Here is a 27,403-nt window from a genome sequence, read left to right as displayed (position 1 = left end):
GTATATTCAGAAAAATGAATGTGTTATCTTTTATTATGCAAATTTCTGTTGCTTATATTGTCCAAACTAACCATAATTACTAGAACAGATAGTAGCTAAATTTCTGGACGTGTTACGGATTCACAGTCTTATTTAGCAAGTAATTTCCAGATTCCCATATGTAAAATATTATGGAATAGTCTCTAAGTGTATTGGTGTGGTATTCACAATCCACACAATTTAAGTGTGTTATTCACAACTCTCTACCATCCTCTTCAGTAAGGAAGTCTCTGACAATTGATATAGAGTTCTTTTAAGGCCATGGGGTGTTTTATTTATTAATGTATAATCTTACAGATTGCTAAATCAATGCAGCGCATATCAAGTAGACTGAATACTAGCCATCACCTAAGATTCAGAATAATTAATGGTCAGTCATCAGCCAGTGAATCAAATAGCATGCAATCAGATAGCACGTCCTGGAAAACAGAACACAAGATCATAGATTCAAACATGGAAGGTAGACCGTTTACCTAAAAGGGAGTGTTTCTTGGGCAAAGAGTTGACTCCAAGAAAGTGGTTTCGTTTTCCTCAAAACGTGTCATGATAAACCATTTATTTTCCATGAGTTGCTAAGCATGTATCGGGATGTGAAAATGGTGGTGATGTAAATTTCCTGATAGATAATGGGAGTTGTATTTGTTTGAAACCCCTTTCATTGAGCTGTTAATAGCAGGTGACTTCACAAGTTCACTTAGGCTCTGGCTCATCGTTCACCGGCGGGAGCAGCAGTCTGGAGACGAGCTCTGGCCGTGTGCTCTGAGGCAGTCACGCTGGTGCCATGTCATGACAGCCGCCGCTCTCGGCATACCTAGAGTGGAAGCAAGCGGCCCGGTAGTGGTGTCTGGCACTGTCTGGAGCTGATCAGTTCCGAGGATTCAGCAGCACCCTGGAGCTCATCTTCCTCGCGACCATCTCCAGAAGCTGCCTGCTTGTGCCTCCGCTCAGCCTGCTGCCCTCCTGACAAGTACCTGCACCTCCTCTGAGCCTGCCGCCCTCCTCACAGGTACCTGCACCTCTGCTCAGCCTGCCGCTCTCCTCACAGGTACCTGCACTTCCTCTGAGCCTGCCGCCCTCCTCACAGGTACCCGCATCCGTTGAGCCTCACGCAGCGACAGAACGGGTGTTACATGGATCCAGGCCACCAAGTCTGAACAGTGGAAAGGGTTTGGACAAGAGTTGCGGGCGCAGTGGAATAAAAGCAACCCCCACGCCGATGTCGCTTCAGTGAGGTGAATGACAGGAACGAGGAACTGGTGAACGTCTTCCCCTTCGGGCCCCGCGCCGCGGACGCCCGCGCGGGCTGTACCATGCTGAGGCGGCGCGGGGAGGGCTCGAGAGAGGTGCGCGTGCGCGGTGGCGCGGGCGGCGCGAGCTCCGTGCCGGAACTGTCGCGAAGGGTCGTGCGCGGGCGGCGCGTACGGCCCGTGGGAGCGGGGGCTGCTCCGGGTGGTCTCGCCGGCGCTGGGGGGCGGGCGGCGGCGTGGGGCCCTGTTCCAGCCGTGCCCGTGGCACTGCCGTGGCCGAGAGCGGCGGTTCGGGAGGCGGTTCGCCCGCGTCGCTGTGGGCGGCCATGTCCCGTCGCGGGCGCGGCGGAAGGGCTGCGGTGACCTGCGCCGCTCCGGGCAGCCGAGGCGGGGCCCGTCCCGAGTGTCACCCCGCAACCCGCCGCCAGAGCCCGGGGTGAGTACCGAGCGCTGCCCTGAGCCGTGCCCCTGGCTGCGCCCGCGGTGCAGCGGCGTTCGGGGGACGGGCGGCAGGGAAGGGGCTGGCGGTGGTGCCGTCGCTGGCGGCGCTGCCTCGCTCTGAAAGGGAGCGGAAGTTTCGATTTTAACAAGGTATTCGGGCTTGGAAAGAAGAATTTGTCTTGGACTCTGGTCATCGACTCTTAGAGCTCATCTGTCTTAGACTTGCAGATAAGAATTTATTGTTTGATCTGGTTTTATTCTAAAGGATATATCCGATTTTCTACTTGGACGTACTGTAACAAGTACTCTAAATGCTGTATTTTTAAAAGGGGTGTATCAACTCTTGAATCTGCAAACTGCGAGGTATAATTCATTGGAATGTATTTCAGCAAGCCTCAGATCAGAATAATTTCCAGAAATCTTTTTGATACTGCTTCCTGATTAATTTTTTTGGTGTCAGTGATGACAGGCAAACATACTTTTTTGGAGTTGTAAACCAGAAGAGAAAGAATGCTGAGTACATGTGGTTATAGCTGCCGCAAGTGTTTCCATAAAAGTGTAAGATTATTTTTTCTATGCTCTTGGTAGAGCATGAAGCAGTGCTCTTGGGTCAATACCATACTAATTGTTTTCTGTTAGAGCAAAGGATAGTTGAGGAGATGTCTCATAATAATGAATTAAGGCAAATAAAGAGTGAATAGTATCTTTGTTTCCTTCTGTAGGATTCCTAATGTTTACATTTTACTGTAAAACATTCTGAACAGACAACCCTTGATCTTATGCTCAGTTATTCTATTTTTATCTTTTTTAATCTATACTTTTATCTTTTTTATTTTATTTTTTATCTCCACTTGCTTCTTTTTAGGTAACTTTGTAAGTTTATTAGTACAAGACTTACCTTTTTTTCTGTATTACGTTCAAAACAATAGGGCCTCCTCCTGGCTGCGTCCTCTGTGAACTGTAGTACACAAACGTTACAGAATACAGAAGATAAAAATGACAGAGCTTCTTGGCAGTACAAGGAAAGCACTGTGATCACACCTAACTAAAATTTTCTCCAGCTGTCAGTTGGTGCTTTCTGTTACAGTGTTTTTAGTCTTTGTAAGTCTTCTGCAGTACTCTGATGGGCTCTGTGCCCACCTGCCCGCTGCTCAATAGTTTAGATTCCCATCTCTGTATGTGTCTTTCTTCTGCTGTTCTCTGTATCTCTGGATCCTTGCTTCTCCCTAGAAATTAATGTTGCTTATTTCCTCTTTCACTTGTTGCCACCAAGAAAAAAGAGAAGGGGTGAGGAAGGACCAGAGTAACAGTCTTTTCAAGTTGTAGTACAACAGCTTTGACTCCAGCCCTGTTCCATAGACCGGCCCACCAACTTCCAGTGAGGCTGTCCTACTCCTGACCCTTGCGCTGAGCACTCCAAAGCCTGCCTGCCTTTTTGCATTGTTTGCTGTATAAGCAGAGGCATAGCATTGCTGAGAGAGGATGTAAATGTTATATTTACTAGTTGGAGGTTGCAGGGTGAGGAAATAAATCTCCTTTTCCTTCCTCTGGTGGGAGTCCCGCACATAGTCACCTAACCAGATCTCTTCAGGAAGAAAAAGTATAACCTGGCCTATAGTGATACTTCACTTCAGAGTGGGGAAGACAGTAGAAAGGAAAATGCAGTGGCTCTTTCCCAGCAGATCAGTAGCTGTCGCATCCCCGGACCATACCTCAGATTAGCTTTTACTCTTTGCTCTTGCTTGCTTCCCATAGACAGTAGTTCAAAATAGCTATTAGCCTTTGGGAGCAAAGACTAAGTGTCATTTTCTGTGATTGGTATTTCAGTCATGGCATACATTTGTGGGCGGCTCCCAGCTGGAGATTTAGCAATCTATTTAATTCCTGGGCTCAGATTTGTAAGTATGATGAGACATGTTTCTGCGAATTCCACACTTTCACAAAAAAAGTTTGTTGGTGCGGATGGCTTGGAAATGGATACACGATGCTTTCAGTTAGAGAGAGGATGGTTGGAAAACAAATACAAAGACACCTTGTATCTTTCATCCTAGATCAGTAGGAAAACTTACCAGGCTTTTTTCAATTAGATCATATTTAATACAAATTTATTGATATAATAATCTTGTAATTGGTATACTACTAATACTACTAAGGTAGTGGCCTTCTGCATTGGAGTTAACTGCATCGGATGACAAGGGAAGAACTACTGAAGTAATCTCTCTGGACTTTTGTAAGGCCTTTGATATGGTTCCCCACAACATCCTTTTCTCTAAACTAGAGATGGGTTTGATGAATGGACTGTTACAAGGATAAGAAGTTGGCTGGCTGGCTGTGTCCAAAGGGTTGCAGTCAATGGCTCACCAGTAACAAATGGTGTCCCTCAAGGCTCCGTACCGCGACCGATATTATTTAATGTCTTCATCAGTGACATAGGCAGTGGCATTGAGTATGCCCTCAGCAGGTTTGCAGGTGACAGCAAGTTGAGTGGTGCAGCTGCTTTGTTCGAGGGAAGGGATGCCATTCGGAGGGTCCTTGACAGGCTTAAGGGGAGTGGACCAGCTCCTGGTCCTGCACCTGGGTCAGGGCAATCCCCAGTATCGATACAGAATGGGGGATGAATGGATTGAAATCAGCCCTGCGAAGGAGGACTTAGAAATGTTGGTAGATGAAAAATTAGGTGTGAGTCAGCAGTGTGCAGTTGCAGCCTGGAAAACCAGTCATGTTCTGGGCTGCACTAAAAGCAGCATGGCCAGCAGGTGAGGGAGGGGATTCTGCCCCTCTCCTCAGCTCTCGTCAGAGCCCACGTGGAGCACTGCGTCCGGCTCTGGGGTCCCCAGTGCAAGAAAGACACAGACCAGTTGGAGCGGGACCCGAGGAGGGCTACAACAGCAATGGGAGGACTGGAACACCTCTCCTACGAAGACAGGCTGGGAGAGATGTTCAGCCTAAAGAAGAGAACGTTCCAGGGAAACCTTATTGTAGCCTTTCGATATATAAAGCAGGATTATAAGAAAGATGGAGAGAGACTTTTTACCAGGGCCTGCAGTGACAGGACAAGAGGCAGTGGTTTTAAACTGGAAGAAGACAGATTTAGTTGGGGCGTGAGGAAGAAATTCTTTACTATGAGGGTGTTGGGGCATCCACAGCTTCTCTGTTCCAGTGCCTCATCTCTGGAAGTGTTGGACAGGACTTTGAGCAACCTGATCTAGTGGAAGATGTCCCTGCCCATGGCAGAGGGGTAGGAACTAGATGATCTCTAAAGGTCTCTTGAACCCAAACGGTTTTATGATTCTGTGGTTCTGTATTCCTGGTGCAACCCTGTTTAATGCTTTGACTGTCTTCTACAGTGCCCGTTTACTCCATTTTGTCTAGTGTAGATGAAAAGAATAACAGAATTGAATTGCAAACTTCTTAGCATAAATTAAATAACTAGAAGAACTTGTTTTGCCGCTGCTCTAAGACCAGGTAGCTACTATGTAATCTTACATGTTGTACTGAAAATTGCAAGTTGAACTTAGAAGTTTAGATGTGTTAATTCTAACCAAGTCGTTAATCGCGTATCTCATTGGTGTGATTAACCTGATAAAACAATCCTTAGATGAAAAATCTGCCTCTGCAAATGAATTTATTATTTTTTTCCTGGAGAATGTGTCTTGTTAAGGTAGTATGTTTCATTTATGAAATAGGAGAGCTAAGTCTAACTGTTAAACTTTTTTTTCAGATATTTTTGTTGAAAGCAGATAAAATGGCGACATTAATTCACACTTTAGCAGATCATAGTGATGACGTCAACTACTGTGCCTTCTCATCATCGTGCTTGGCTACTTGTTCTTTGGACAAAACAATTCGCATTTATTCTTTGAACAACTTTACTGAGCTTCCATACTCGCCTTTAAAAGGTCATAGATATGCTGTCCACTGCTGCTGCTTCTCTCCATCAGGACAAGTTCTAGCTTCATGTTCAACAGATGGCACTACGATGGTGTGGGACACTGGCGACGGTGGGATGCTGGCAGTGCTAGAGCAGCCCAGCAGCAGTCCTGTTAGAGTCTGCCGGTTTTCTCCCGAGTCCACGTATCTTGTGTCGGGGGCAGCGGATGGGAGTGTCGTTCTTTGGAACATGCAGTCATTGAAACTGTACAGGTGAGTGCCGAATGGTTTTTGACAGCCTAGTTTACAGTGACAAGAATATAATTGAAGTCGTATGCTGTACTGTGTACAAGACTTGCAGACTTACACCACTGATCTATAAAGTTTATCAGTAAGAGAGAGAGAAGTGCTGAGTTCTGTTTTTTTTTTTTAAAGTTAAACAATGCAATCTCAAGAAGCTTTACTTTTTACTGAGTTATCTTTCATCTAAATCCTGATTTTTTTTTAAGTTCATGGCAGTGTTTTCGTTGATTTAACATGAAATCAGGATGCATTTCATACTGCATCTGGTTTCTAAACATAGTAATATACAGTCAGTTAACGGAGCCTGACTGTGCTGCGTGCCTTATATTGCATTATATGTAGTGGGTTTTAATTAAGTATTTAATTACAAGGCTATTTGGAGTCCAGGGAGGTCTTAGAATCTTGATTGTAATCCAGCAATGAAAGAATTGGGAAACTTATTTACATGTCCTGAAACCATGCAGTTTAAGACATAACAGAGACAGAAAGGGATATTGGAGCTGAGTATTAACTATGCTATAGTTATAACTATTACAAGTTATAACTATAGTTATAATTATAATAGTTATAGTTATAACTATTAATAACTATAATCAATCATTTTTCAAAATGATTGATTATAGTTATCTGAAATAGTGTAAATCTGGAAACCTGTCCATAAAAAGAATTCTAGTAGATTTTGCCACCTTGTTGTTCGTAATGCATACAGAAGCTCTGAAATGGTTGTTTTGTTTTCAGAGAATAAAGAGGTATTGGTTACGTATTGTTTCTTAGTTTCATCTTTTAAGAAAAATTGGGAATTGTAGTCATTAGTATTCTGAAGTCTAAGCGTTTTTCTGTTTTGAGAAATTGCTAGTGAAGAGGATTGTTGGTTTTTTTTTTGATTCAGAATACTTGTTACTGATGGGAAAAACCCAGAAATATTAAAAAGTCATTTCTTACAAGTATATGCTATTAATATGTGCAGTGATGCATGTTTTAGACTGACAACCTTCATTTCCTCCAAGTTGAATGGTGGACTATGTAAAAACTGTATTGTTGTTTTAAGCAGAAATTATTCTACTTTGGTGTTTCCTTTGTAAAGAAACAAGAAAGAACTTGAACATTCCAATCCTGTCCCTTTCACTTTTAATAGTTCATTTCAAAGTCTTAACATGCCAGCTGCAGTCAGCTTAACTTTAATTTTATGTTTTGGGATGTATATGTATATATATTTTCAACTGATTAATTTTTTATTATAATTGTAATTTGTAGTTGCAGATAGAGAAGTGCACCTGTCCTGTTTTCTTTAAAGCTGAGATCAATATTACTTAGAAATTCTCAAGATACTTTTAAACTTACGTCAGAGGATTTTAGTTAACCTTCTGATGTCAGTCCGTGGTGCTCTGTTTCTTTTGCAACAGTTGGTTGTGTTGATGCTAAAAAAGAGAACACCTTTTGCCACGCTGCTGTGTCGCTTGACTGAATATACAGATGGTGGTTACAACGAAGGTGTCCAGTTGCTCCTTATTGGCTCAGCTGTTGTAACTGACTGTTCAAACTGGGAAGAGAGATGGCTATTTAAAAAGTCGCTATGATGGATGTGAATAACATGAAAGCAATTTAATTTATGTGTATTTCTTAGTGTTCTCTCCTTCCTGTGCAGTAGTTATGATACTGATATCTTGCCCGCAAGTCTTAAATGCATACTCTGAACATGTATAGTACTATTTATTTTACTGTTACGTTTTCAGAGCAGGATCTGCAGCTTTCTGTGTGAACCTTTTTGAAAGCTGCAGTAAGGAAAATGAATCGTACGTATAAAACCAGGAAGCACTGTAGTGTATTTAATAGTATTTGTAATGATAGAGTTAAAGGAGTCAATGCTTTTTCGAAGGTCCTGGGTCTGACTAGAGAGCCTCTCAGGAAAGTTTGTTGACTTGTCTTCTGTGACCTTAAGTTTGATACCTCTGGCGGTAAATAAAATTTCTATCAGCAAAAGAGAATGAGCAACTGTTCTACAAAATACAGTGACAGAGTAAATAAGACTAACATTTCTTGCTGTATGACTGTTGCTTATGGCTGTTATTTATTTTTTCTTACACTTGAAGATTCAGCTGTGCATGCTGGGCTGGATCTAGTGTCTGTTAAAAGGAGTGAGATGCTTTCAACTGACTTTAGGTTACTGTCAGATAACCTAAAGGATGTTAGGTTGATCCCAGTTCCTGCCTGAGGATTGACCAGACTTCCATATCTGCTAGGAATTTTCTTTTAAGATCAGTTTTACAAAATACTTTGGCTGACTTAGTTAAAATATAGAAGTTGGTTTTTTTTTTCACATTGCTTTCTCTTATGTGTGAGTAGTCAAAAATTAACCTTATATCATAAATCACAAAGTATTCTACTCAGCCATGGCTTGTATGGGTTAGTAGATGTGCTGTTTTGTCTTTAAAAACAGCACAAAGAAATCATGAGAGTCTTTTTTTTTCCCATGTTTGTGTACATGTAAATCTGTGTTATGATAGTTGTGTATTTATCTTTGACATTTAAAATTTATCCTGTCATAGCATTTTAACAGTCCATTGTGCCTTTCAAATGCTAAGTCCATGCAGGTTGCCTTTAGTTTGAAAATTATTTTATCACTCATTTAAAATTATTGCCTTGGGATGCCAGCTCACACTTTTCCTGCTGCAGTCAAAGAGCAGGTTCCGATTCCTGCAGCTGTGCTTATTTTGCATCTCTTTCCATGGTTGGTGTGAGTTTCTCTCCCTTTTGTTACCGAGTGCAAAACTTAGAAGAGTTTGACTGACTGTATCAGATTGTGTTTGAGAGATCACTTCTTCAGAATGTTACTTATTCTAAATTAAAATCTCATGTACTCTTGCTTTTCAGATCCGGGAATGTTAAAGATGGTTCTTTGGTGGCCTGTGCATTTTCTCCTAATGGAAAGTTCTTTGTCACTGGATCATCGTGTGGTGATTTAACCATTTGGGATAATAAAATGCGATGCCTGTATAATGAAAAAGCACATGATCTTGGTGTTACCTGCTGTGATATTTCTTCACAGCCAATTTCTGGTTAGTTACTTGACTCGTCGGGGAGGAATATGGAAAAAAAGACTTATTTTACTTGTATGTAGCTCTTATTTTCATATTCTTTTTGTCTTCAATGCTCGAGGTACAAATGACATTGGGAAGAGTTGATGTTCTAAGATATTCTGAATATTCTTAAGTAAAAGTTGTGGTCAGGTTGATAACAGAGAATGTACTGGGTTGACAGACAAGGTGATTAGCATGCTTATGATAGCTTTCAGGAGCTAATTATCCTGTCTGGGTTTTGGAAAATGGTTGGGCAGTGTCTGTAAGTGAACCCTATCCCCTGGGGCTAACAAGGGTGTTAGAAGATGTAGTGCTTGACTGCGGTTCTCACTTTACTCTTTCATACCTTTGTTCCTCAAGGAGCAGGGTTGGATTAGAGCAATGCAGAGAACTGTAAACCTAATAAGCTGAATGCTTGAGCTGTGGGATATGACTGTTTTCCTGCACCTGGCTTTCTCAGTTGGAGGAATTTAGAGAAGTATTAAGCCCAGAATTTTGTGCATCCCACTAAGATGTGGTAGTGTTCAAATGTCTTACAGCTGTTTTAGCTGACCTCACTGTGTAAATTACGTTTCAATTTTGTCATTATGTGCTTCTTCATAGTTGTGATGGACAAGAACTTATTTTTTTCTTCTGAGAATGAAATCTGATATTCTTGTATGTATTTGGATATTGAGATCAAAAACATAAGGCATGCATAGCGTAGGCTCTCGCAGGGATGCATTGCGTATTCTGTTCAGTTTTCATTCCTTCAACATTTGCAAGGCTTTCTGTGGAACTAAAATAATTAGAACCGAGATTTTGCTATATGCAAAAACACGTTTACTGACAATTGCTTATTTAAACTTCCAGCTATCTCAGGGAAAGCTTTGCATTTGTGTGTATAGGCTTTTAAAATTATTATTGTGGCTTAACCCTGGTAGGCAGCTCGGCTCCACGTAGCCGCTTGCTCGCTCTCCCCCAGTGGGGTGGGAGAGAATCGAAGGGCGAACGTGTGAAAACTCATGACTGTAGATAAAGACAGTTTAATAGAGAAAGTAAAAGCTGCATGTGCAAGCAAAGTAAAAGAAGGAATTCATTCACTGCGTCGCATCAGCAGGCAAGTGTTCAGCCATTTCCAGGAAAGCAGGACTTCATCACACGTAACAGTGGCTTGGAAAAGTGAATGTCATTACTCCAAATGTCCTCCCTTCTTCCCCCAGCTTTTACTGCTGAGCACCATGCCCTGTGGTATGGGGTGACCCTTTGGTCAGTTGGGGTCCTCTGTCCCGGCTGTGTCCCAGCTCCCTGTGCACCCTGCGGACTCGCTGGCGGGGCAGGACGAGGAGCAGAACAGCCCTCGGCGCTGCGCGAGCGCTGCTCCGCGGTAACCAGCGCATCCCTGTGTTAGCAACACTGCTTTGGTCACAGATCCAAAACACAGCACTGCAGGAGCTGCTATCCCAACCCAAACCAGTGCAGTTACGTTGCAGCACAGGCTTTTTTTATTATTGTGTGGGAATACTGAAAAGCTGCATGTCTAAGCTTACATAGCTTTTACGGTGGGAAGAAACGTTTGCACAAACAAGAACAACTTGTATTTGAAATATCCCGGTAAAAGTTAATTACAGTATAGGAAAATGTCATAGCCAAACAACCAGATGTTGGAAATTCTGAAGTATTTAGGAGAGTCTGAAAAGCTGAAAGGTTAATTTGTATAAATTTTTGTCAAGTAGAAATGTTTATAAAAGTTAAAAAATGGTGTCATCTGCTTTTGATGGAGGCTGGGAAATTGGGCAGAAGCCTCGTTGTCAGATTTAGGAAGTAATGCTGTAACTTGCCTTAACCTTGTCGGTACGCTGTTGTGCCTTCCAGACCTGCTATGGAGACAAAGTGGTCTCCGTAAAGATTTGTAGGCTTCTGTTTTCAGAGTACACACAAGCTGCTCTTTCAAAGGTACCAAAAATTATAACTGAGCAGCCATTTGCCTCTTCCAGTGCTAAACAGAGCGATAAGTACTGCTGTCTGTGCACCGCTTTGTCTGAGAAGGTGGTACAGAGCAGGAAGAAGGCAGGAGATGAAGTGGGGAAAAAAGCAGGACAGAAGCAGGAGAAAGCTGAGGAAGCAGGATGTGAGCATATACTTGAGTACAGAGAATTAGTGACTGACAATACCGAATCAATCAAATGTGTGTCCACTGAAAGGAGTAGGGACAGCATTGAATTGTCACCACAGAATGGGCATTAATCTTTAAGTGACACCTCTAGATCTTTCTTGGTGAAAATACTACCCAAAAAACTCCCTCGTGAACGGAGAGTTGCATCTGAGGGCAAAGGAACATGTTGAAGCTGAAACAGATCAGAGTGTGATTTCCACCACTCCATTTTCTGTTGAGATGATTCTCTTGGTTTATAAAAGTGTGTGACCAGCCTTCAGCCTTCTGCCAACACAGAAAGAAATGGGCAAGAAAGCAAGTATTCCCTGCACTGGATTTTTTTAGCTGATTTATGGTTGTTCTTTATTTAAGCCATATGTTATTGAAAGTCAACATTTTTCCTTTTTGTGTGTTGCTGTTTGATCACTTAGGATTGAAACTTCTGGGATTACTGGCAGATTTAACACATTACAAAATCCATACAAGTAGTGCTTATCCAGTACGGTTAAAGATGGTTTTAGACGGAGACTCTCTTTACCTGCTTAATTCAGAGCAAATTTAGAACCAGAGTTTGTGATTGGTTCTTTGTGCTTTAGGCTGTTCGTGGCAGATCATTCTCCTGCCTTTAAAGCAGATTCAGTCAGTTGCGTAGAAGCTCGTCAGATATGGAGCAGTTGTGATGCTGGGTGGGTTTTCCCATCTGACTGCAAAGTTTCAGTGCTGCCCTCCTCCGGAATGAGTAAACTCCAGTAAAATTACCTAGTGATACTGCTAAAAAATTTGCAGATCTTGCTAAAATTTTCTAGTAAACTTCAGTGGAAGACAGTGTAGTCCTCCTCCAAGGCATCCCAAAGAGCTCTGCATGTACAGCACCGTAATACTCCATTAACAAGTTGGTAACTTGTGAAATATTGTTGAAGTCCGTGCATCGTGGCAGAATTCTCATCCAGACGAAGTTTCCCAGTAATGTGTTCTTAGTTACTAAGAAACATGTGCTGTTTACGATAGCTGATGTCTGCCACTCGTCTCTCTGAGACCAAATCTTGCTCTGTAAAATCCTGGCTAAAATGATGCACTTTGGTGCTTTAATGTTTAACAGATTTGAGGTAAGTCCCAAGATCAGCCACAGTCACGGTAGCTCTGGTTGTTTCTGTGAACAAACAGGTCTATATATACTAGGATTTCATTGTGATAACCTAATGAAATTAAAATATGTGGTGGGAAAATGGAGATAAAATGTCTGGGGTTCTTTTGTGAGACACTTGACAGTGGTGTCACTGCCTGACACAATGCTTCAGTGGCATTACCAAAATTTTGACATTTCTGGTAACTACAGAGATAGAAAGATGAGCCCTTAAAACGTCCATTGAAATTTTCTGATTTCCAGCCTTAATCCTGGTCATTCTTGTAGGAATTTTAAGACTTGGTACTGGCAGAGGTAATGCCACTGAAGCATCGTTATGGTGACTTGTGTCAGGTTGGTATGCCAGCTTGGTGGAGTAGAAGAGCAGAAGTAATTTGACATAGGACGTAAGAATAAAAATAAATTAAAATAAAAAAAAGATAATGGGCTAGAACAACACATTTAGAATGGAACATGATAGTTCAGAAATGTTCATATCCACGGAATAGAGAGGGGAAAACTATACAACTATTACTGTTGTATTTCATTTTTAATGCAGTATTTCTTGAGTCGTTGGCTGGACTGCAGTCCTGAAACGTAACTTAGGTATAAAAATGAAAAGTTGGACATTTAAAATTATGAAAATAGTCTGCCAGATACTCTTACATTTTGTACATGTGTGTGTGGTTAAGTTTGAGAACTACTGAACTGTAGAAGAAATGGATATAACCATATAATTTAGGTTAAAATTCAGTATTGTTGCACTCAGTGAGTAGAGGAATCTAACATTTACCATCAAGAAAATCTAAAATAAGAGCCCAGTTCTGGTCTTTATCTACTTGTTCAGGAAACAGTAAACAGTGATACCTATTTCTTACTTCTAAATGGTTTTAGAACTTCTGCAATTATTTTTATTAACACTTTTTAATTTACCAAATTTCAGTGTAAAAATGGTCATGTAGTTTACTGATATGCTATTACTTTGGTTGCTTCTGATTCCCATTAATATATTTGAATTTTATCAGATGGTGAACATGGACGCAGGTACTTCCAGATGGCTTCTTGTGGTCAAGATAATCAGATCAAACTCTGGCTTATTTTGTTTGCAGATTTCTTAGGTGCGTATAGTGGTTTTTTCATATTCCGGTGTCTTAAATCTTTAGTGACAATTTACTTGAAGATCAAATTTATACTGCTGTCATGGATTCACAGCCAAACTGACCACAATTTGAAAGTTTTCTTTTAATTGTTTAGCAGGAGAGCAGCTAAGGCATGCAGCACTTTGTGACATTGGGCCCTGTAGGTTCTATATAGCAATCTATTTATCAGTAACTGTAAAAGATTTCAAAAAAATTTCCCCCAGTTCTCTCAAACTTAATGTTATGATACACATTTGGTTTTAATTAGCTTTTTTATCTTTTGTTAATCACTAACATTTCTACTGTGGCTTTTGAGCAAGTTGATAGGTTGAAACCTCCATCTATCAGGCCAGGGAGAGATTTCCTTTAATCTTTCAGTACATCTTCACCCTTGGGCAAGAGCTGGAGAAATGAAACCAGTGTTGGCTCCTGCTAAAACTGCAGTGTAGCTGTATGACTGCTATATAGAGACGAGGCAGATAGCCAAAAACATCTTCAGTGGGTATCTTTTTGTAATCTCTTAAAGGATTAATATTGTGTGTATAGATGCATGTTTAGTTACCTAAACCAGTATTAGACATGCTAAGACTACAAAGTGAGGAAGGCAGAGATGTTAAGTTGTCTCGGCGATCTTTTAGCCCCGTCTTCGCAGACAGGATGTCACAGAGTCAAGATCTTTGGTGCAGCTTTACGCTTTTAAAAGCAGCTTGTCTTATACCTTGTCAAATACGTCCATATGTAATAATTTACTTTTTGTGTTTTTAGGTGTTGAATTAAAATATAAATGCACATTGAATGAACATTCTGCCCCAGTTCTGGCTTGTGCATTTTCTAATGATGGGCAGATGTTAGTTTCAGGGTAAGCAGTATCTTTTACTTGTTTAAATTTTGTGCAGATGACTGCCCAGGTTCACACTTCAGTATTTTAAAACAAAGTTCAAAAGAGATGGAGATTTCAAAATATCCTTCCAATAATTAAGGAATAGTTCTGTGACTTCCAGAACCATTGAACTGTCTTTCCAGTTGATCTGTGTCTTGTGGGTGATTGAGTTTCAAATGTAGGATGTTGAAGCTCTGTTCTTTTGGGTGTTGTAATGAGATTGAGATTCCTGATTTCCGGGTTTGGGGGCATTTATGTGGCTGTTCATGGGGATAGTCCAGCATCTATTAAAAATACAAATGTACGTTGCCATCTTACTATCTCTGGGACACCATTTAGGATTTCCTTCTCACGCACTTTCAGAAACATTTCAGAAAGTTAAATATCTTTAGATTTTTGTCTTTGATAGATTTGGTTAAAATTAAAAATTTCTTCACTAATCCACACCCAGAGTATGGCAAGATAACCCTTTTTCCGTAAAAAATGCATGATCGAGATAACTGTAGACCTGTGGTTTTGATGACAGAATAATGGTTAAGACCCAAATTAATTATGAACCATCAGTTAGAGACTGATGTTGTTATTAGTCTTTGTTCAAGGGTGGTAAGGGAGTTGCCAGAGCTATTGCAAGATCACTCTGTTGTGTTTGGAAGAGCCAGGAGGGTGGAGGTGATGGGAAGATTCCTGATGACTGGAAAGATGCAAATGTCACACTCAGCTCCATGAAGGGAAAGGTAGAGGATCCAGGGAACTACAGGCCAGTCAGCCTAACTCCAGTGTCTGGGAAGGGTATGGAGCAAATCCTTCCAGTGGGCTTGGAAGCCGTTTCCAAGCAGCACGTCTGGGGAAAGCAGCAGGAATTGAACAAGGGCAGACACGCTGGCCAGCCTGACTGCCCTCCTGTTGGGAAAGCTGTCTGTGAGCAAGGGGAGAGCAGCGTGTGTGCTGCACCTCAGCTTTGGCAAGGCTTTGGACGCCGTCTGCCAGTGTGGTCTTACAGCCGAACTGGGGAGATCCTGACCACTTCTCTGATCTGTAAGTTGCGTGGGAAAATGATGGGACCGTCTGGCTCAAATGGTTGTTGGTGATCAGCAGCACGAAATAGACCGTCAGCTGGATTCTAGTGGCTCTCCTCAGGGATCCAGCTATTGAAAGAGGAAATTATCAATAAGGTAGATGTAATAATTCATGGGGTTATTAGTGTTGATGGCTGTATGCTTTTATTCTGCGCTTCTCATGAAAAGTGCTTCATCACTTCAAAACAGTCTAAGTGGCAACTTGAAATAACAATTGTCTTTTTTACGAAGACTTTCTAAACTGAAACGGAAGAACTGATGTCTTGCAAAGGAAAAAGAAGAGGCTACAATACCCAGCAAATAAAACTATACAAACCCCAGGAGACAATAGGTTGCTTTGACATTTTGCTTTGCATTCTTTTTAAGGGAGTCTTTTTCAGTGTTTTAAGATAATTGTGAACGTTTGTGATCTAGAGTTATTTTATTTTCCATTAGACATACAGATTGTTCTTTTCGCTTATGTTGTCATAAGTGAAATGTCTGTCCCACAAAGCCTTTCAGGAAACGCTGCTGTCATGGTAAATAACTGCAATTTCTGTTTCATGAAATATTTTATGTATTGATCGCGTTGCACCACTGTATTTTATGTATTGCATTGCACCACTTCCTCTAGCTTGTTTTGCAAATGAAAAGGTTTCAAAAATAAATAGAAGTGCTGAGGGCAGATTACAGACAGCCAGACTCTGTGCATCCGCTTTACAGATACGGCTTGCAAAGACACAAAGTAGATACGGTGCAGACAGTGGGGAGCAGTGGGAGTGGGGGCCAGTTTGCATAAGCACTGTGGAAATCTTCTACATCAGAAATTCTCGTGGAAGTGCAGAGTTTTTATATTTAACTACTGGTTTTTACACCGTGCTGGAGGTACGGCTAATCAGTGGTGGTGTTTTAAGGTGGACATTGGTGGAGGGGATTTAGATAGCATTTCGTAAAGTGACGTTAAGAAATCTGTCTGCTCTTATTTGGTTTGTGGAAAAGTTTTTTTTCTTCCTGTTCTTTATTAAAAATGGTTTCCTTTTTCCTCTGCATCATTTCAATGTTGATTTTTTTTTTTCTCTTGAAAGGTCTGTGGACAAGTGTGTCATAATATATGAAACTGTAAGTATGGCATAGTGCATGGTCATTCATCCGATTGCTGTCTTTAAATACCAGCACTGCTGCTGCAGTGTCTTACGAACGTAAAGAAATATTAAAGAATAGAAACTATATAAACCCAAAGTATTTACTGTGCATTTGAGGGGAGAGGGGTTTGAGGAAAAACATCTCTTGAGAATTGATCGGTCTTTCCCACTTCTTGTTTACATTTCTTTGAGGAGTTTGTTATGTGATTTCTCTAGAGTAGAGTATTGGTCAATGAATTCAATACTTACATGTTATCTACATATTGAAGTAGAAAGATTTTGTTTGTTATCCTAAATCTGATCTTAGCTTCCAAAGCAAGGAGGACTGTAGCTTTTGACATAAAGTCGGGAATGGTGATGATAGAAATTATTTAATTACTCATATATAATAAGTGCACATAAAATACAAGCATAATAAAGAATTCAAGAACGTTTTTATGTAAATACCATGTCTTTTTTCTTTAAAACATATTGTTTAGACATTTTCTATAATACTGTTATTACATCCTTCATGCTTCACCTGTGATATTTACCTTTAGTACTTAATAGTATTGAAAACAATAATTTTGCTGAAAATTAAGAACAAATTTTAAGCTTCTCCAGCCAGCTCTGCACAAGCTGTTGTACAGGTGCAATTTTTCAAGTAGCGTTAACGTTTTTCACCAAAATCACTAATTGGTACCTTCTCAGTCTTTGGCCCAATTATTTTAGTAGTTTGAAGCTTAGACAGGTATGTAAGAGGTCCCCTCGATTTTTGGAACCCCAGAAGATGGAAAGATGCAGAAAACCACAGCATAGGTATTTCTTAAAACTGTTTGTCAGCTTTTGCGGCCTTAGATTTTTACTAAATGAGACAATAACTTTTATAGGTGTTACGGGGAAGTGGGGACAATAAGCCTTTGTGGGAGGGAGAGAGATTTCAACCTAAAATAGGGCACTTTCCTCCTGACGGACAGCTCAAAAACCAGCAGTGCTGACTGATCAGTTAGAGATTCAGAATGACTTTGCACCTCATCTTTCCAATCTGTCTGTACCTGTCAAAGAAACAACATTTTGTAAGAAGGAAAATCTTTCAAATCGTGCGGAAATTCAGGAATTTGTTATTTAGCAGCATCTAGTGGGCAAATGGGAGAACCACAGGTGTGATTAATTACTGGCCCCGTTGAAGGATTGTAGCAGAAGTCTGAGTTCCAGTTACCTCTTCACTTTTGGTCATTTCTAATCCTAGATTTAGAGAAGAAATGTTTTTATCCGCATAAGCAACCAGCCAGTATGGATGTAATTAATTCAGGTGGTATTTTGGGCATTGTTGTGCTGAAAGCTCTGTGCTGGCTGGTTGTTGGAGCGAGGTAGCAGTCCTGGTCACCAGCTCATTCCAGTGAGTTGGCTAGGGAGCTGCAGCAGGAAAAACGAGCTGCATTTCGGACTCTGCTGCTGATCAGCTTTGGCAAGGTTGTGTAACTTTCTGAAGGTAACTTCGGTCATCTTCCGAGAAGCAATATTATTCCTTATCTTGAAAGAAACTTGTACAAATGAATGAACATTCTTTTTATTCTTTAAGATTTAAAATCACAAATATTCTTTTACAGAGTACCGGCAACACCCTTCATACTTTGTCTCAGCATACCAGGTAAGAATTCAGTATGATTATTCTGTTTTACTGTTAATAAGTAAAAGAAATTAAATTATTTTCTTGCGAGTTTTTACACATTTACTTTTATTTGTAGATATGTTACAACTTGTGCTTTTGCACCATATAGTCCCTTACTTGCTACAGGTTCAATGGATAAAACGGTGAACATATGGCAGCTTGACCTTCAGCAGCCCTGTGCAGGTCAGTGTGTGAAGTGTTGTCCTCTGTTCTTTAGATTTAAAGCAGAATATTGTCCAACACCTTCTGAAGACACAGAAGCCCCACTGTTTCTTACGTGCAGTTAGTTTGTAACCTCAGGACTGTATGTGCATGTTACTTATCTTGTCTCTGAATTATTGATGTCCTACAGAGGTATTCTCTTTCTGGTTTTTAAAGAAAAGATATACTAGAAGTATTTTAATTTTATTAATCTGCTATATCATCTTCTGTGATATTCAGCTTCTTACTCTATGGACAGCATTTAAGAGATGAATATTATTCCCAGAGCACTGACAGACTTTTTGGACAAGTATCATTGGCAATGAGTTAAACTGCAATATGCTAATTGCAAGCGTACTTGTCAACAAGAAAATATAGTTCATCAGGTGTTATAGGTGAATAAAACAGGATAATTAGTGTTACAAAATATATCAGCACCTAAAGTATGTGGAACAAAGGTACATAAGCCTTTGTTGAAAGCACAAGAGTAAGTCTGGACTTTGGTTGGCTTTCCTAAGGAGGCCTGAGGCTTGGCTTCAGTATCTGCTGACACTTTTCTGTCTTTTATTTCAATTCAAATTTGACAGAAGTGTAGGCATCAGAGAGATTCAGTTCCTCTAAAAATTGATAGGTAAAAGACAAACCCAAATTATTGCCCCTCACTGACATAATGTTTAATAAGCATTTCTTTTATTAAATGTTGGGGAATTTATAGTACAGAGAACTGTACTATACATTATTTTAAGAACACTTAAAAAACAGTGTTCATTACTGCCATTGTTCTTAGAACTGTTTTTTTTTTTCATTCTTGTTTTTTTTTGGGGTCAGTTTGGGGGAAGGAGGGTGGTGGGGTTTTTTTTAACTGTCTTTTGTTTTTCCTTTCCAAAGGAAATACTGTAGAAAATGAATCTAAGTTGGCTGTTGAGGACTGGTCAGAGGACGATGTTTCAGCCTGGCTGTGTGCACAAGGCTTGGCAGACCTCGTTGGGCTTTTCAAAACGAATAACATCGATGGCAAGGAACTACTGCATCTCACTAAAGAAAGTCTGACTGATGAGCTAAAAATTGGTAAGAGTGTAGAAATCCAATAGTTTTTAATCTTTAGTGTATGTGTGAAATGTTGGATAAAAGCGAGTTAGGAGTTCCATACATGGAATGCATTTTTATTTTATTACCAGGGCTGATAAAAACCCGTAATGTCGCATTATCCACAATACTCTTTTTGTGTGTGTGTGTTTGCTTATACCTAGAGACATAAAATGCACTTCCACCAGCAATGCTGTGTTAAGTGGTCTTACCTGCTTTTGTTTCTATTTTCCTTTTTACATCTTGTATCATTAAGCTGTGGAAAATGAATTTCAGCCTTTGTGTATAATTAATGATTCTGACTTTGGTAAATAGGGTACTCTATAGTTTTTCCTATCAGTCTGCAAAAGTGCCATGTTTATAATAGAAATGTGGTCAACTACCTTGAATTTAGCAGTGAAATTCTTCAGTGTACTGTTCTCATAACAGAAAAACACAAGGTATGTTTCAGTTTTCACTTTTTTTGGAGACGAAGCATTTGATGTTGACATTTAGTAAGGATCAAGCAAAGCCTGCCTGGCTCAGACACTTCATAATTCATCAGGTGTCCTCGTTAATACATTGTCCTGTCACTTTACTGTGAAACTGGGATTACATTTTAGAGGGAATCACAAGGAAGCAGCATATTAGTAAAGATTCCACAGCCGTGATTCTGAAATAAGAAATTTAAGGATGGTGAACTACACTGGAACTTTCTGAATATAAGTTCTCTACTTGTTGGCTAGATTTAGGTGTGCATTAAGTGCTGGTATGTTTGCCAAAGTGAGATCAAGTACAGCAAAAGGCTGAAAGAGTTAAGAAATCTTTTCAAAAAAGTACAGTTTTATTTTTAGAAGTTAGTATTCTTCATTGTAGGAAGCCTGCGCCCTTCCTTTTTTGTTACATATGTGTGTGCTACTGGTCTGTATCACATCATAGTATCTCTGTGTATCAACTAGCTTTGTGGAATTCTAGGAATCAACAGAGATGTTGGAAATCTATCTGGAATTGTCATCCATGAAGGACACTTGGCTTCATGAGTTTCTGCACTCATTTTCTTTTAACACTGGAGTAGCCTAGAACTCTGTTGCAGCAGTGGCCAGCTAAGGCTAGTTGAATAATGCTGACTAGAAAGTCCAGTGTGAGTCGAATGCAGTGTGAGCCATGATGAGACCTGACCTGCTGGATATAGCGTTCTCTGTGGGGAACGAATCAGCAAAAGCACGTGTTGTCTCTGGATTTTTAATGACACTGTCAAGAACAATTTCAAACTGAAGTAAAACCCGAACTGTAAAAGCCTGTGTAAGGCAGGCTGTAAGATGCAAAGGATGGATGTGACTTCAGACAGAGCACGTGTAGAGCACAGGCTGATCCTGGGAAGCTGTTGCTTTCTCGCTCTTTGCCCGTTGGAACTGGAGTAAACATCACATCCTTCTCATCTTCTCTTGTGTAATGCTACACCAACAGCAGAGTCCTTGTGTTGAGCCTGTGCAGCTTTATTGGAATCAGACTTTTGGGGAGATTAAGCAACATCTGAATGCCTCCCTACTGCTCTGTTACAAATTTAACACTTCATGTCCATAATGGTGACATGAATGTGACCCTGTGCCAAGCTGCAGGGCAAACCTGGTCCAAGCAGGATGAGTCTTGACTTTGGTGGTAGGTAGTCTTCTGTTTGGAGGTGATGATGGCACTTGTGCACTCTTATACTTTCATATTGTTATTTATATAGTCCAGTTTCAAGGGAGGCACACTGTTATCTTCCACTCTGCCTCACTTTTATCTACAGTTAGCACATGCAGCAGTGTGTGTCATTCTATTACGCATCAGCAAACCGCTGTTCTGCCCGGTAGCCACGGCTTTGCAGCAGTGTTGCACTTGCCTTTGTTTTACTGTTTGTTTTCATTACTCCCGGTTACTGTTAGCCAGCAGGAGGGACGTGTTGTAGCTGAGCTGTTGGTAGTGGTGGCCAGGGGCATCTGCAGATTTTCCTGTAGGAGGCGGGAGTGGCGAGAAGGAGCTGTCTCCTGTAGCACAACTGATGAAGGCGAGAGCAAACCTCTTCGCCTTACGTGTCTGTGTTGTCCATTTCATGTACTAATAACTTTCCAGAGTCTCTAGGCCTGCGCAGTAAAGTCCTCCAGAAAACTGAAGAACTGAAGATGAAAATGATCCCTGTTTCTGTTACCATCCCTGATGAATTCTTATGTCCTATAACAAGGGAGCTTATGAAGGACCCTGTCATTGCAGCAGGTATGTCTTCAAATGACGTTGACTAAAATGAATTACTTAAGGGTAAAGATAGGTGTGGGAACACAAAAATGGGCGTATCTTGGCAGTTGTAGAAAGGTAAACTATTCTAAATAGCTGTTGCAAAAACATAGAACTGTGGTAAGTATTTAATTTGCCAAATTTTCTCTCTGACATAAAGAAAAATACTGTATCAAGCAATTTGCTTAGTGTCAACTCTGCTGATGAGGCTGTATAGATTTTTTTATTTTTGTTTTTTAATGTTCCTTCCTTTATGTGCCTTTGCAAATATAATTACAAGCCTAATTGCAGAGTTGTCTTGGCAAGTGCAAAATGAAATTGTGCACATGGAGGGGGCAAAAACCAAAAAATAGACTCATCACTACTCTCAGCACACTGTGTATATGTACTTAAAAGTTTGTACAGACTGAGATTCATTTAAATTCAAGCCCTTGGAACTGAGATATACAAGGAGCAGAAGATGTTCTGTAATTAAAACATTTTATGAAGAACTGTTTTATAGTGGGGCTGGGAGTGGGAGGCAAATGATCATCAAAAGACCAGTATGTTTCTTTGACCTCTGTAAACAGTGTCTAACTTCATACAGTTTTGAGGTATCAGGCCAGACTTTTGAGAATTAAACCATTCAAAATACGAAAACATTTGCTAACTGCTGGAGTGGTAAGCACTGCACTTAACAGGGCTTGAGGTTCTAAACAATAGCAATAGCAGGACACCCTTGCGTATGCTTTTGTCACTCCAGCCTTGTAGTGAACTTTATCTGCACTGTATATAATTCCTTAAATAATGACAGAGGAAGACTTTATGTAATTTGGTCATGTTCACCACCTGTGTACGTTAGTCACAAGTTCATGCATTAACACCTTGTGACCTCCTCAGAGAGGAGATTCCCTTACATGTCTTTAAAAGTAAATAGCTAAAATCTGTGCAGTACAAGTGTCCAAGCATCAGGTAAGAGCTTTTGATGATGGTGTCTTTGTAGATGGCTATTCCTATGAAAAGGAAGCAATGGAAAACTGGATCACCAATAAAAGACGATCCAGTCCCATGACGAATCTGCCTCTCCCTTCTCTTACGCTTACACCGAACAGGACGCTGAAGATGGCCATCGGTCGCTGGCAGGAGACACAGCAGAAATGCAGTTGAACCACTTAGATTTGAAGTAGTTTGTTAAAATTAATTGCAATGAAATTGCATGTAGCCAAAAGAAATAATTGTATCAGAAACAACTGGAAAGAAAGAATTGTGTTGCTGTTTTAATCTGTGGCTGTCATGTAAATATTTGTTAGAAAGAAAATTTTCACTGTTGGAAGCTGCCAGAAAAAACACTTTGCGGTACTTCTGTTTAAGAAACGGAGGGTTCAGATGCAGTTATTCAAATAAAGTTTTCCTAAAATCTCCACTACATTTATGAGTTCCGAGTCTTGATTTTGCCATGTTTTTCAGAAGGTAAGAAATAGAAAACTATATAATCCATATTTCTTTTTCTGATTTAAAAAACAAGAATGAGTCTTTCTCTGTTCCTTATTACTGAACATGTAGTGGGAGAAGTTGGGAGAGAGTTTCTCCTGTAACCATCAGTGACTGCATCTCATCCCACAGGTATATTATTAATAATCTTTATTTTGTATGGAAAAAATACAGTAGCTGTGCAAAAATAGAACTACAGGACAAGACTAATATAGGACTTGTACAAAATATCAAAGAAACGGTAAATAAATAAGCTAAAGCATAATGTCGCAAACTCAAGAAGAATTTGTAAAATCGGGTACAGCTGTTTACAACGTCCATAAAACAAGATGTGAAAAGTAACTGTGTAAAGTTGACCACTCCCACCTGATTGCACTCACAGGAACGTCACTACACCTGTTTATTTTCAGAACATTCTTGCCAATATGAAACCTTATTTCCTCTGAAAAACTTCACAACTTCATCCTCTCATGCAGCTGCCCATACACTCTTCCTCAAACTTTCATCTTTGCTAGATGAATTTCTTGGGTTTCCCATAAAAACACTTACTAAACATTTCATTGCTGTACCTTTTCACACACAATAAATCATTTTGCTTTACGATAGCACCCAAAGGTGATTAGATAAACTACATAAAGTGCGATTATTAATATGCCATAATATTGTGTTCTTCAGTGCAATAACCAATATGGTCAAAGCCTTTCAATACACATGCAAACGTCACTGTTCATTTTACTTGATTTCTTCTAGTTACTAAAAATAGTTATATTTACATGTCAAAACATGACCACTTATAGTTTACTCATACACAAATCATTTATGCTTCCTAAATGTACATCATGCAACCCAAGTTAGGTCCCACTAGAAAAGTGATAAAATACTATCTTTGATTTAAAAAAAAGCATACATATACAGATTTGGGTATTGTGCAGCAGGTAGATGCCTTCTTAACACTGTTTTGAGAAGCACTTAAGCATTATAGAGGCACGATTATCACGTAAGTGGGGAGCTGTACTACAACCAAAAGCTGATTAAAGCCCCATGTAAAAGCAAAGTCTTACTTAATGGTAAAATGCAATGGAAAGGATTTCTGTGCTTGAGGGCCTAGTTGGGTGTACTGATGATCCTAATGCACTCTTTCTACACGAGTTTTCTATTCCAGTTACTGTAACTGTGCTGTGATGGCAGGAACAGTTTGAAGTGGTTGTATCCCATGAAGTACCGGCCAAGGTGGAGCGCCTACTCGAACTCACAAGCGCCGAGTCAGCCAGTGCTTTGTGTAGAGGCACTAACCCATGACGGTATGAGCCAAGTTTTACACCTCTGTAAATATACAAAATAACATTTATACATTTGATTCAATGAATGATCGCTTTGGTTTCGTAGACGTGACATGACTTAGATGGCCTTCCTTACTGATGTGAGACTGATGTTTTGAGATAACGTCTGGGTATAAATGTGAAGCTTGTTTAGGTGCTCGGATGTCTGGGCAGTGGGTAGGTATATGGCACTTAAGGTCCTCGCGTTCCTTAGCCTGCGTACCATTCTGGTTGCTATCTCCTGGGGCAGCACCAGTAGAGGAAGTTTTAGTTTGGTAGTGTTTGACGGAGAACTGCTCGAAATGTGAGGACTGACTGCCGTCAGAAGCAACGTTTGTTGGTAATCCATCCGATGCCTGAGAGTGCCAAGTGCGACTGGATTGAGTATTTTGCTGCTGAAACCTTGCAGTCTTATCCATGATTCCCATGAAGGGGGTATTGCGAGGTCTGTGTTCAGCAATAGCACCCTGAACTTGAGTAACGTTGTTCTCCTTGAGCCGAACGTCTGGGCCTGTCCCCTTAACGCCATCTGAAAAGCTGCTAGCTGCAGTGAAGCTGCTGGTTGAGCTGGCAAGAATCATACTACTGGATGGAGAACTGGATGAGACGCCACTGGTTACAGGACTTTGCTGCCTTGCTTCACTGAAATTCATTGGAGCAGGGGCTGTTAACCTGTCAGTGGCTTTAGACTTGCTTGGAAAAGAATGAGAAGAGAGATTCTCCTTATGCTGTGAAGGGGAGCACTGGCTGGACATAAACTTATCGTTGTATAATTCAGCACCAGGACCTGTGGAAGCGCTTCTGGATGATAACGTGCTTGTCCCGTCCAAATGCTGAATTTTAGAGTGCCGGACTGGCAAGGGACTTTGGGGAAGATGCTGAAAAGATGCTTGTGTCTTTGTATTACACTGACTGCTTCCCACTTTTGATCCAGGCTGGCTGGAGCTCAGGTGCTGATTAGTTTTTACAATCTGTGCCTGCTTTGTTGGCTGCATGATCACGCCTGGCTCTCGCACGTATTTATTGCCTGTTCGGCTTTGAGGGGACACAGATGGAGCTTTCTGCTGAACGCCTTCTTGAAGGGTCCTGCTGTGCGCTGACGCAGCTAAGGAACCTTGCAGCCTTTGCGGAGAGAAAGCAGATTCATCAGGGTGTGGCAGTCCATCCTCTCTGTCTTGAAGACTAAAATTATCATTCACACCTTGTATAATGCCCTCTTCCTCATTATCAGAGTTGTTGATTTGTTGTAGTAGCTGTGGAGACTGCTGCTTCTGTTGCTGTGTTCTCTGGAACTGTTTGCATTCCTCTTCTACTCGAGCCAGGAGACGTTTTATCTCTTGATTGCTAGGACACAGCTGAGTGGCTTCACGTAAGTCAGCAAGAGCAGCAAGTAGCTTTCTGTTTAGGGGAAAAAAAGTGAACCTAATAAAAACCTGGGGCAAATCTGAGTCTTGGCATTGCCTACTACTAAGCCACCTCCACCATCTTCAAAGAAATACTCTGATTTGTCATCTCCTGCTGCAGGTGATGACAATAAGAATTGTATGTTCTCCAACCCAGGAAATTTCTTTCCTACAGTGAAAGTGCAGCCTCAGCCCCTAAACCCCTTCCCCTTGTGTCGTAACAACTTTTTCAGGAAGGCAGCAGAAGTCTGCTGGTAACACTGGGAACTAACGCTTTGTCTCATAAGCTCTTTACTGTCATCTTCAGAGTAGGCGACTTGCTGAACTCTGCTTCATGATCGTTTATTTGCTGTTCTGCTTAGAAAAGACATGGTGAATGAAAAAGGCACCTCTCCCTAGACTTCAGCTACACCACAACAGTTTGGTATTTTTCCAGCTTAAGGAGATGGTTCCTCCTCTCTCCCCTTGGTTTTATCCTGAACTGCTAATGAGTCAACGTATGTTGACTGTAAAAGTGCTGTAAGTGTCCTGTAAAAGTGCTCAGTTATTCTCAGTAATAAATAATGCAGCGCTGAGTGTGGTGGCACACTGCTGCCAACGTTCTGCTGAGTCACGTGGAGCCGCAGTCCCGTTCCCTCTCACACTTGAAAAATGCCTCTTCGTACAAATCTGTTACTTTCTGGACTGCCTAATAATGACCTATATAAGTATTCAATCTTGCTTTTTGGGTTTAGTTGGCTTTAACTCATACGGAGACCTAACACAGATGGAAAGCGCACAAGGAAAAAAAAAAAATCACTTTTTCTTTGCAAATTCCAAATACAACTACGGAAGAGAAAACGAGCTACTAAAAGCATTAGGAAGTTAAAAAAAAAAATAATCTGTGCAGACAGATGCACAGAATCAAACAGTACCTGCTGTTCCTCTTGGCTCTTGCTCTTGCATAATAGGCTTCGTAAGACTTGGGCTTCAGATCCAATGCTTTGGTAGCAAACTCCTCAGCCATGCCGAAGTCCTAATAATTTAAGCAAATGTACTCAGTATAGATGGACAATAAAAGAAAGCTGCATTCTCTTTATTCCTGGTAGTGCTTCAGAAGTACAGATGGCTTACACAGTGTGGAAAGTCACCTGTATCAGTCAGCAAGAGCAGGTATTTTCTGAAAGACTGAGAACAGACCTCATCTGCTAACCTTGTCTATCGTGTTAACGGAAACTGAATCCAAGGTAGCTAAAAAGCAATGTTAGTACAGGTAAGCCATGGTCATTTTCAACCCAAAGGTGTTAAAATGCTGGAAGAGACTGCATGTTTAACGAGATAAATGACCATCTCAGATAGCAAGGCTTTAGAATGTGTTTTGAAAAAAAAGGCCAGTTAAAGACCTAGGAATTTAGAGAGAAACAAGAAAAAAATCAGGAAATGGGCTGGACTAGTCCAGAGCTTTCTTTGATAAGGTATGTGACAGTTTTGAAGAATTGCACTAGAATTAACGTATTTGGTTTTCATTTAACCAGAACGTAGAATAAGAGTTTAGCAAATTGTTGGTTAAACCAAAGACTGGAATTAACAAGGC

The 27,403-nt window shown here is 40.7% G+C and overlaps 2 protein-coding genes across 3 annotated transcripts in view; one reads left to right on the top strand and one right to left on the bottom strand.

The window, feature by feature from the left end:
• Positions 1-1,680: 1,680 nt before the first annotated feature.
• WDSUB1 (WD repeat, sterile alpha motif and U-box domain containing 1) lies at positions 1,681-23,033 on the top strand. Of its 2 annotated transcripts, XM_086616128.1 has the most exons (11): positions 1,681-1,722; positions 5,449-5,870; positions 8,772-8,956; positions 13,260-13,352; positions 14,139-14,232; positions 16,394-16,427; positions 18,040-18,080; positions 18,178-18,284; positions 19,191-19,370; positions 21,480-21,620; positions 22,621-23,033. In XM_086616128.1, exons 2-11 carry the CDS (start codon positions 5,473-5,475, stop codon positions 22,782-22,784), a joined length of 1,437 nt encoding a protein of 478 aa, XP_086472254.1. In that variant the 5' UTR covers positions 1,681-1,722; positions 5,449-5,472; the 3' UTR covers positions 22,785-23,033. The 2 variants fall into 2 exon arrangements, with proteins under 2 accessions (XP_086472254.1, XP_086472253.1); XM_086616127.1 differs by lacking the exon at positions 1,681-1,722 and having other exon boundaries at positions 4,298-5,870.
• Positions 23,034-23,337: 304 nt separating this feature from the next.
• Positions 23,338-27,403, bottom strand: part of TANC1 (tetratricopeptide repeat, ankyrin repeat and coiled-coil containing 1) — a 59,594-nt gene continuing 55,528 nt past the window's right edge. The window contains exons 24-25 of the mRNA XM_009978408.2: positions 26,745-26,845; positions 23,338-25,825 (exon numbers count right to left, since the gene is read on the bottom strand). Coding sequence (XP_009976710.2) covers positions 24,454-25,825; positions 26,745-26,845 — 1,473 coding nt within the window. The 3' untranslated portion in view covers positions 23,338-24,453. The remainder of the gene's footprint in view (positions 25,826-26,744; positions 26,846-27,403) is intronic.

This window comes from Tauraco erythrolophus, chromosome 8 (assembly GCF_009769465.1).
Source record: "Tauraco erythrolophus isolate bTauEry1 chromosome 8, bTauEry1.pri, whole genome shotgun sequence".
In the NCBI taxonomy this organism is placed as follows: Eukaryota; Metazoa; Chordata; class Aves; order Musophagiformes; family Musophagidae; genus Tauraco; species Tauraco erythrolophus.
This window is presented reverse-complemented; position numbering and strand designations above follow the sequence as displayed.

Coding starts and splice junctions, on each gene's coding strand:
- WDSUB1 (XM_086616127.1), top strand. CDS start 5,326: ATGAAAAATCTGCCTCTGCAAATGAATTTATTATTTTTTTCCTGGAGA. Junction 5,871..8,771: donor CAGTCATTGAAACTGTACAG/GTGAGTGCCGAA, acceptor CTTGCTTTTCAG/ATCCGGGAATGTTAAAGATG. Junction 16,428..18,039: donor GTGTCATAATATATGAAACT/GTAAGTATGGCA, acceptor ATTCTTTTACAG/AGTACCGGCAACACCCTTCA.